This window comes from Silene latifolia, chromosome 9, assembly GCF_048544455.1.
Source record: "Silene latifolia isolate original U9 population chromosome 9, ASM4854445v1, whole genome shotgun sequence".
NCBI classification, from domain to species: Eukaryota; Viridiplantae; Streptophyta; class Magnoliopsida; order Caryophyllales; family Caryophyllaceae; genus Silene; species Silene latifolia.
The window spans coordinates 9,695,072-9,706,200 of record NC_133534.1 but is presented as its reverse complement, the minus strand read 5'-3'; the positions used below and the strand labels follow the sequence as shown (position 1 = coordinate 9,706,200).

Below are 11,129 nucleotides of genomic sequence, written 5' to 3'. Positions count from 1 at the left end.
GTGCAGGTGCTGGTCTAGATTTCAGTGCAGGGAATTTTTGCGATTGAGAAAAAATGGTCTTATTCATAATGATGTCTGTCCCAATGCTTTTAATTCCTTGGTAGTATTGTTGAACTATATGTCATTCTTTTACCTTCAGCTCTAGGTTATTGTCTACCATTTTTGCGATTGAGAAAAAATGGTAGACAATAACCTAAGCTGAAGGTAAAAGAATGACATATAGTTCAACAATACTACCAAGGAATTAAAAGCATTGGGACAGACATCATTATGAATAAGACCATTGAAAATGGTGGTAAATAAAACTTAAAAATACTCAAATGGGTACCCAAGTTTACGGATCTTGGCAAAAAAAACGAAACCAAAACGGCCTAAGACACAGTAACAAATAGCGAGGTTGCCCATGGAACCCATATCCGATGGGGTAACGGATAAATCGAGACCTCTGATCATGGCAGCGAGACGGTCAAAATCGATGATCAAAATTCAAAGGCCAGAGAGTTAGTATAAGAAAAATTTAGTAGAATTTGGAGATTGATATAGTAAAAATTACGGAAATCAAATTGGAAACAAATAAATTAAAAGGAGAAAATAGTTTAGAAATAGGAAGTTGAATTAAGACATTGGGATATTATATACACAGCTAATTTTCGAATGTTAGGTCAAGATGTAAATGAAAAGAATGTACTACGGAGTATATTTTATTGGCTTGATGAAGTTTTTACATAGGGTAGGACTATTTATACATAGATTACATAAGATACGTCCAGTATGAATAATGAATATCCAGTATGAACATAATAATAATAATAGCTATAATTAAGGCTTAAATCAAGGGATATTATATACACAGCTAATCAATTAAAATCAATTAATTTGTTGCTTAATATAGGAGATATGATTATTCATAATAGTAAACCCTGTTAAGCTTTTACTCAGGGTCGCGAAATTCTGGGGGGTATAAAGATATTTTCCAAATAATGGTTTAATTCCCTATCTACTAAAAAAAATAAGTGAAGTTATCAATTTTCTCTCCAAAAATCATCTTTTTAAATAAGAAAGTTACTGATAATTTAATTGAATTCAATAAATAAGAAAATTAATAATTATAATATATTTCATTAAAATTAATTTTTTCATCAAGTTATATAATTTTCACTAAACAGTAAACTATAAACCATTAATTTTGTGGTATAAAAAATACTTTCAAAAAAATATATTTCAGCACATTAGTCAATCCTTTTGGATTAATTTTCAGTTTTATTTTATTTTTCTCGAAACAAAATACACTAACGAGAAAAATGAACAATTAATGAGATAACAATACTATTTTACTGTTAAAGATAACTCAATTTTCTTGAATAATTTTAGAGTTCAATTTTTTTTTTTCTCATATCAAAATATAATGACGTAAAATTAATGAGATGTTAATTCAGCCTGATAAAGTAATACAAAAATAAAAATACTATAAATATAATTCATTGCGCGGGATCTAAACTGGTGTTTTTTATCACAAACCTAAACCGCCAAGCCCAATGGTGGTTCTGCCTGTAGATAATTAGGCCTTCAACCTTTACAAATTATGCGTATGCTGTTTTTGATAGATAAGCAGATAGATACCTAGCATCAATGATTAGTGTACCTTGAACAAATAATACTAATATATTACAAAGACGATTAAGGAAGGATACAACATGTTAATGATTCTATCAGCTTCCGCACTTTCAGGCATACCAAGGAATTCGATATTAGGATTAGAAAAGTATACTGTATACATGAGCATAACACAGCCATATTCTAAATGCGAGTATGACAAAGCTTGCTGATGATAAATTGATAACACAAATAAAAAACAAGACAACGTTTTAAATATATACCCAGCGTAAATTATCATCAAGGCGTCAATTTAGAAACTTATAGAGAAACTATATGGATAATAACACTAAAACTTTGGAAAGACGGTCTCTCACTAAGTTATTGAGAGACCAACCTTTTGTACGGAAAAAGCTACGGTTACACTCGGTGTATAGAATCTTCTATACACTACGAGTAACGTAGTGACACATGGCAAAGGTGGGGTATGAGATGAAATCTTTTTAACTTTGATTTTGTTATATTTAGTAGTAAAATTTGTAAAAATCTAATTTAAAATTTTAATTATCTTCCCAAATATGTTATTGATTTCTTTCTACCAAAATATGATAATACTGTATATCTTATCATCTTAATAATTTATTTTTTCTTTTATAGTTATTACATGATACATTTTTATTTTATTGATTATCTTCTCCCAAATATGCAATGTAATATGTTATTTTACGTTTTTATTTTCCTACCAACAACCCCTTATTTTTTTTTTGTGCTTGCCAACGGCCCCTTATACAACTAACCTATACCAACACCACCAGCTTCCCGCCAGGCACCGCCATCGGCGCACTGGCGACAAAGAGATTAGTTATTCATTAAGTCCCATTTGACCAAAAATATTGTACCACTATATCTACCTGAAGCAAATCTCATTTAATTCAAGTAATAAGAAATTAAAAGGGTCTGTTTTCTACAATCGTTATTCGTTAAGCTTATACATAAGCACCCGTGTTTTCTACATCTTCAATATATCATTACTGTGTTCTTTGTATATTAAATTTTACAAAAAAAAAATCTAATTAAAACTAGATGATTAAAAGAATAATACTTATACAATACTCTGTACATTTTTTTTTTTGTAAAATAAAATGTAACCGAAATTATTATGGTGTAGAATATTTTGAAAGATATGATAAGATTATGTATATCTTTAATTTTGGTAAATATAATTCACAATTATTAATAAATTTCTAATATTTTTCCCTCTACTCTTCTTATATCTCCCTCCAAATCCCTTCCATAATTAAGTAATAGAATCCGCCACATGTTCAAATTTTATTAGTGGTGTACAGAAGATTCCTTACACCAAGTGTAACCGTAACATCTTCGCTTTTGTACCCTTTTATTTATATTTCGTACCCTTTTTGTTGTTGATCGTATCATAATACTTTTGTACCTATTTACATAATAAACGTACCCATTTTATCTTTAATCATGATTTGTACCTATTTTATTAGGTTTAGTACCACTTTTTCTTAAAATTGTAGAATGGTCTCTCAATAAAGCTTATTAAGAGACCATCTCTCAGGAGACCTACTCGGATAATAATTCCATAAATCATCATCAAGTAACAACCAAAGAGTGCTAGCTTTAGCTTAACCATTAATAATATGATGCATTTGGCAAATCTTTATTGACCATGTATGATGTATCCTTGAATCTTGATGATTGTATCGTGAGCGACCATGCCATAAGAGCATCCATTTCGCTTCATTTGTTTAGGCGCTCAATAACCGTATCCATAAGACCGCTTTTACAAACATCTTTTCTCATTGTATTATACTTCATTTACGTATGCAATCAAATGGAATAAAGGAAACATGTTTCAAGATTTGGTACCAAACTACTGATAGGAGATCAAAAACCGTGTTTTCGTGCCAATCCAATCCAAATGTACACAACCAAAACATTTCTTGCAATATGTTAAAAGAGCATTATCATAATTCTTTAACTTAAGCATATCCTTAAATCAAAATATTAAGCTTGGTCTAATAAAGCTAAAAATAGGTGACTACATTCGGTTTGATTTCAAACGGTCCTTACATAGACTATTGGACTTCTTAGGAAGTTCAGGACCTTGACCGCCTCTTCAGGCTAGGCGGCTAATTTGCCGAATTTGCTGTTCTTTTGATTTGCAGTTGTTCTTTTTGCACCATCATCTCCAATGTGCGGATTTGGTTTAAATGCAACCCTTTTTGGAGCAGGGATCTTCAAAGGCTCCAATGTGTTGAAACTTTGTCTTTACAAAGGCTGTCCATATCTTTGCAAAGACTATCGATAATGGTGTTGTACATGATAACGTCAAATTTCAACACCCCTATTATCGACATCATTATGAATAAGGCCATTAAAAATGGTGGCAAATAACAAATAGCGAGTATTCCCATGGAACGCATATCCGATCGGGTACAAAATCGATAATCAAAGGACATCATTATGAATAAGGCCATTAAAAATGATGTTGAAATAAATTAAAAGGAAAAAATATTTTAGAAATCCGAGATTGAATAAGAAATTGGAAGGAAATCCCCTAATTTGTGGTAACTAGGGTTTTTTTCTTCTATCTTATTTGATTGATTAGTGTGGAATTACTTGAATTTATAGCAAAAGTAGATCAGGATGTAATTTCGTATATTAGGTCAGGATGTAAATTCTGTTACGTTTTACTCAGGATCGGTTTTTAGCCCAGTGAGGTCGTACAGGGCCACGGAATTATAGAGGTCCAGTAGATCTGAAATTACAAATTAAGAAAATCCTTAAATTTATCGGACGGTTAATTTAGTAGCTAAATGTCCATATTATACGAACAAATTAAGAAAATCTTTAAATTTATCGGACGGCCTTAAGTTTTTCAATTACATGCGCCCTCAAAAGTTTTTTTAAAACGAGGTCTCTTAAATTTATTGGAGGGACAATTTAGTAGCTAAATGTCCATATTCGAGTGTCATCTACTATAAAAATTAGGTTTTTCAATTACATGCGCCCTCAAACGTTCTTTTAAAACTAGGTTCTTAGATTTATCGGACGGCCCTGATTATACGAACAATTGACAAAAACTAGTGGTAAATCTTCATTGACCATGTATCCACGATAATTGTATCGTGACTCGTGAGTCTTGATAATTGTATCCCTTTCGCTTACTTCGTTTAATCAATTTCATTATATTCTGAAAACGTATGCAATTAAATGGAACAAAGGGAACATGTTTTAAGATTTGGTATCAATTTTCAGATAGGAGATCAAAAACCAGGTTCATAGTACCAGAATGTTGTACCAAATACATTGCGGAATTACTCAAAACAGAGAATTATCATAATAAAAGTAATTTACACTTTATCCAATCATAATTCACATGATAACTTGTGATTCATTAATCATTTCGTCTTCAAAAAAGGGCCTTCATTAAACCATGAAAAGCCTGTAGTTTGTGCTAGGTGTCATTCCCTTAGGTATTATGGCAAGCTCAAGGATGCTAGTGTCAAAAATAGGGCGGAGGTTACTTACGACGTACGAGTAAGAGTAAGAACCGAATCTCTAAATGGGACATCATTATAAATAAGACCATTGAAAATGGTGGTAGATAAAACAAGGGGTACCCAAGTTTATGGATCTTGGCAAAATACCCGAAACCAAAACGGCCTAAGACACCGTAACAAAAAGCGAGGATGTCCATGGAACGCATATCTAATCGGGTACCGGATAAATAGAGATCTCTGAGCATGGTAGCGAATAGCCGGTCAAAATTGATAATCAAAGGCGAGACATCAGTTGGTATAAGAGAAATTTAGTAGAATTTTGGAGATTGATATAGTAAAAATTACAGAAATCAAATTGAAAACGATGTTTGAAATAAATTAAAGGAAGAAAAATACTTTAGGAATCGGAAATCGAACAAGAAATTGGAAGGAGGGAAATCAACAGAATCTCCAAATTTGTGGTTATTGTTGATAATTCCACTCGAGTGATTATATTGGCACCATATTTATAGTACTCCCGAGTATCATCAACAATATATCATAGTCAACAATCAACACTACAATTAAGGGAATGATTATATTTCTCCTTATAATCATACTTCAAATCTTTTCCTTATATTTCTCCTAAAATCAAGCTAGTATCTTTGTATTTTAGGTAGTTTGTTTATATGTTCAAATATGTATCACTTCAATTGTAATTGTAATTATTATCAAACTAGTATAGATCCCGCGCATTCGCGCGGTTTTTAAATAGGGATATTAGAGAATTTTATAATTATATTACTGGTATTTAACCTCCCTTGAAATTTAACTATGAAATTTAATATTAGTAATATTTTGTATTAAGAGGTAGAAAAGAGAACATTCAATACTGTTAACTTGTAAAATTAACCAATGTTTAAATGTTTTACATAGTGTAAACTTTTCTTTTTAGAAGTAAACAATCTATGAATATTCTTAACTTATAGTACGCTTGTATCAAAAGACAAAACTTTAGAATTAATTAGAAAGTGTTTGCTAAAAAAAGTGTTCGGAACCATCATATTTAGTTTTAAAAATAATAGTAGAAAAATATTTCTATCCATCATACGTATAATTAGTGCAGTTTCATCCATGTAACAAAATAAGAATATTCTATTAATTTGTCTATGCAAGTTGAAAAAATAATATCCCTATTTTAAATGACATAGAATTATTTTTTGTATGCAGTTAAATCAATATGGCCTAGTTATAAGCATGAAAAAATGAAGCCCAAAGCCCAATTATAGAGTAATTCATTTAGGCGGGAAAACTTTAAGATTTCTTATTCTTTTAGTATAAGGGGGATTGTAAATTGTAATTATTATTATCAATCATAAGTATATCAAATCTTTACACCGAGATCTAAATTGTATCAACTATAAGCTACATATAAAGAGTTTATTCCTAATATATTATATTGTATGTATACAGTAATATTCTCCAATATAATTAGGGATTGTTCTTCTATCTTATTTTCATTGATTGATTTGTGTGGTGTGTGTAAGTGATTCATCCCGTCGAAAATTTAATTGATTTTATAGCAAAATTCATTCTAAGTTGAAGCCGTAATTTTCGTATATTTATATCATGATTTAAATTCGGTTAGATTTTACTCAGGGTTAGCTTTTGTCCGCGAGAAATTCTGGGCCGCCCACTGAATTTGAACTCATAATACAGTATAAGATCATATTTCACGAATTTTCGTTTAAAACTGACATATTCGTTCTAGCTTTAAAATAAGTTAAGGATCACACGTAAGATAAAAAACATAATACAAAAACATAGATATATTGCTAAACACAAATTATTTAAGTATTAAACGCTAGCTACATTTAAAAAGTTATATAGCCAGTAACTAGTTTTATATACACCGAGTGAGCTTATATAGACTCCCATCTAGTGAATATGAAGTACTTGAGATATAGTCGATCATATAGTTGGGCCGCATTGAATATACGACCCGTTTTAGCCCAAATTCTTATTTAGGATGGGTATATTCGACTTAAACTTAAGACTAGACCTGACAAACGGGTTAGTTCGGGTGCGACACATTTTCGGGTAATGGTTGGATCATTTAGGGTTTTAGGTCGATTTTAATATGTCGGACATTTCATGTTTCGGTTCGATTTCCATTCTTATTTTAAATCTTTAACTAGGCATAACATCAGGCTACGAGGAAAACAATACGTATTTTTTTTTTAAACCTAATTTCTCATAGAGACAATGTGTTTGAAAAAAACTATCGCCGTTTTATGAACTCATAAGTAGGAGTTATGTGTCGGTCAAAGTTTATTTTATCCAAAAAATTTGAGCTCTCGACCACGAGTTCAAAAAAAAAAGGTACCGTTGATGGGAAAATGAAAAGGCCGAGGGGTACCATTAAGAAAAACTTAAAATTCTTAAACATTACGTGAAGTACGAGTATATAAATAGATTGAGTGTCTATTCGATGCACTTAGTATAGACTAAAATAATTATCATCCCAATTGTGAGATTTAATTTTAATTTTGGAAATAGTTAAAGAATTTATTGATTACAATGGCTGGGTTTAATGTGGTTTTCGAAATATGTTATTTTTCTAAACACATCATCGTAATAGTTGGCTTATGCTAAAAATATATTTCAAAATATGTTATTTTTCCAAACACATCATTTTTTTTGGTACTAAAGACGGGCAAAGCACCATACAAAAACCGTATAAATAGCAATTAAGCGGGGAATAGCTACCCCAAGAACATCTTCTCGAAGAATCGTACGGATGCCATCTGGAGGGATGTCGAAAAAGGTTGTGGTCGGTGCAGAAGTAATTCCGGCATTACCCATCCAATCCGCTGCACGATTAGCCTCACTAAATACGTGTTCGACTTTAACGGTCCAGTGCTCCAAATTTATGAGATTGATACAACGTTGTACCAGAGGTCGGAGGCTATTACTTAACAACTGACGACGATGAATGAGATCCACACACGATGAGTTGTCCATGTGGACAAGTACTTTGCGAAACCCGAGTTGCCTCGCACGAAAATTTCCCGACTCGTCCATAAAGATTCCTCCACAACCCGCAGGGCCTGGATTCCCTTTAGACGCACCATCCGTGTTTAGTAAAATCCAGCCATGTGGGGGAGCATTCCATCGTACGAAATTTTTTCCAAACACGTCATCGTAATAGTTCGCTTATGCTAAATATATCGTTGACAATAATAAAGTTGTAAAATCATACTCTGTAAGACATAAGATCATTATTTTACATTCATGATATTAAATATCAGGTTGTTTGTTATTCAAGGGTGTTGTTTACCACTTTCGCCCTAATTAATTTAATACACCGTAATACTCCAATGAGCTAATATAAAATCTCATCTACTGAACTACTTGAGAGATGACTCTTGCTTGCTCTTCTCCTTGCGCAGGAGCCAGGAGGTCCTTTATTTTAACCAACCCAGCTTTCTGACTTCTCCTCGCCTTGTCGATTTCACTCAAAAGTTTATGGTACCTGTAGAATTTTACCACTTCATATCGTCAGATATGTTGTCCCTCTTCTTTTAAAGATCGATCATTTCAATCCAAAAGATATGGCATACGTACCTTGGGACAACGCGGATGGTAAGAAGAGTACGAGAAACAAAATCTGTTGGACAACTATGAAACACGCTGAAACAGTCTTGTATTTCATTCATCTTTTTCACCGCTTCCTGAACAAAAAATCTCACATCAACAGTCCAACAGACGACCACAAATCATTTTGGGATTACGGCTCTGATGTTAAAGCCTTTAATTTACTGAAAGCGGAGATATGTACCCGACTTAGATTTATCATCGCCTGATGCTTTTCCCTGAATATGGAAATCAGACGAGGATCTGTCAAGTCTAAATCTTCCACATTAACATCACCATCGACATCAGCAGTTTGCTTGTCAATCTCATTCAGGCAAACATTTTTCTCTGTAGAATTATAAATGCGGATTTAAGTCACGCTTCAGGAAGATCAAAGACGCTGCCATGATGAGGGAACACTTACGGCGTCTGACAACCATATGTCTCGTTAGTAATTTAAATAAATGTTGTGTAGCAGCGAGCTGAGATTGCATTGCAGTCTGAATATCCTTCAACAATTGACTATAGCTGCAGAATTGCCAAAACCTGAATTCAGTTTTTCTGTTGTCGCATTATACGACTGTCGCATAGTATAATTTATGAACAGACATCTGTATACCTTAATGCAACAGCTTTAGACTGAACAGCACGAAAAACAGCGGGTCCACTAAAAAACTCGAGAAAACTCGCATTGCATCGTTCTACACGTACAGCAAAACGGTTTACCTTATCCTGTGCAAAATCTCACATTATTCAGCATACAATTAACTACTAAATAACGGTATTAGCACGAAGTTATACTGACCTGCTTTTGATTTAATAACAACTTAGAATCATGTATATGAATCCTGTTGAAGAATTTAGATCTCGATTTGACATATTCCTTCTTCACAATGAAGCACAACCCATTTTTCTTTTCTGCAGGAATTCAATGAACACCAAATTAAAAGAGAACAACTCTCGTAATTATAAGCAGGGTCGTCTCATAGCAAGTTCAAAACGTTTTCAAAACCGCTCCCAGCATCCCAAACTTTTTGAAGTCAAATTTAGTAGTTAAATAAATAAATGTCCATATTCGAGTCCCATCTACTATAAAAATTCTATTATATGAGGCCTTAAACGGTCTTTTATTTGTCGGCCCTGATTATATAAACAATTGACGGGAAAAATATTTTGATTCGATTTATATAGAAGCACCAAATTTTAAAGGCTGCCCGGGGAGAGACAAGGGTTCGGTATCGACGAATTCTTCGTCTTCGTCGATTCGTGGTAGTTTTTTAAGATGAATATCCTCCGCCATTGATTTTCTTTTGTTTTTCGCCATTGATTCTTTGATTTTCCAACAGCAGAAGCAAGGAGTTAGGGTTGAGTGTTCGGCTTATGTATTTTATGAGAGTGGAAAAACAAACCGACCTTTGCTCAAACTAGTTGTTACTTGTTAGTTACAGTCGGGTCAAGGTCTGAATATGGGATACGTTTATTGGTTAATAGTTCAGCGGGTTGGCATACCCTCAAGCTTTCAAATAAGTCGGGTTAGGGTCTGAATATAAGACACGTTTATTGGTTAATAGTTACGGACTTATGGCTAATTAATACTTGAAATTTATGTTGTTATTCTTTATAAAATTCTATATGCTTGGACGGTCTCCATTTCCTTTCTCTCAATTTCCTCTGACAATCTATTTAAATAATTATTTCCTTTTTTACCCTCATTTTCCTTTATTTTTATTCATAAATTTAGAACTGTTAGATGTTGTTAAAATGTGATCTAGCCCATTGATAGGAACTTGCCTCTCCCTTTCTTTTTAGCAAATGGAGAGAAAATGGACTCGTTTAACAGCTAAAACTGACAAGAAAAGTACCGTTTCAAATTAACCGAGGGTAGGGAGAATTAGAACACATTGTTTACGATAAAGTAGTTACGACTTTTAATTTGAACCGATTTTCAATGATCAATAATCTAGATATTAAGTTGTGAAATACTCCCCCGGTTATACTTTTATTGTTCTTTTTCATCTTTCTTGGGAATGATTTTAATGGTGTGTTTGGGAACTTACAATTGAATTTGAATTCCGGAAATGAGACATTTCAAGCCCTGAAACCCCATAAAATTTGTGTTCCGGGTGTGATTCGGACCAGTGTTGTTACCACGTAAGCTTTGTTGAATGATGACTTTGCTTGACTCTTCCTTTCGGCCTCTCCTGAAACAATGAACAAACTGAGGGCTCGGCTTGGTACCGAGCGTACTCACTCCGACGCTCAAGTCAGTAAACTTAAAGGAATTAAGTTGTGTGTTACTTGGCAAAGTATGTTGTAGAGAGTTAAGGGAGTTTATACCAGATTATGAGATGTTTAGGTTATATTTTTGGATCCTTTTCTCAATGAGAGAAG

General features: G+C 32.9%; 1 protein-coding gene across 1 annotated transcript; it reads right to left on the bottom strand.

Annotated features, from left to right (window-relative positions):
- Positions 1 to 8,892: 8,892 nt before the first annotated feature.
- LOC141600565 (uncharacterized) lies at positions 8,893 to 10,140 on the bottom strand. Its single transcript, XM_074420807.1, has 5 exons — positions 9,936 to 10,140; positions 9,544 to 9,656; positions 9,358 to 9,470; positions 9,163 to 9,266; positions 8,893 to 9,086 (listed from the first exon to the last, which is right to left on the bottom strand). The coding sequence occupies exons 1-5, from the start codon at positions 10,060 to 10,062 to the stop codon at positions 8,893 to 8,895; spliced, it is 651 nt and encodes a 216-aa protein (XP_074276908.1). The 5' UTR covers positions 10,063 to 10,140.
- Between the last annotated feature and the right edge of the window lie 989 nt (positions 10,141 to 11,129).

Bases quoted from the DNA above. Each gene is read 5' to 3' on its own strand.
- LOC141600565 (XM_074420807.1), bottom strand. From the start codon at position 10,062: ATGGCGAAAAACAAAAGAAAATCAATGGCGGAGGATATTCATCTTAAA. The intron at 9,267-9,357 runs GTATACAGATGT...GCAATTCTGCAG, and splicing joins TCTAAAGCTGTTGCATTAAG to CTATAGTCAATTGTTGAAGG. The intron at 9,087-9,162 runs GTAAGTGTTCCC...ATAATTCTACAG, and splicing joins ACATATGGTTGTCAGACGCC to AGAAAAATGTTTGCCTGAAT.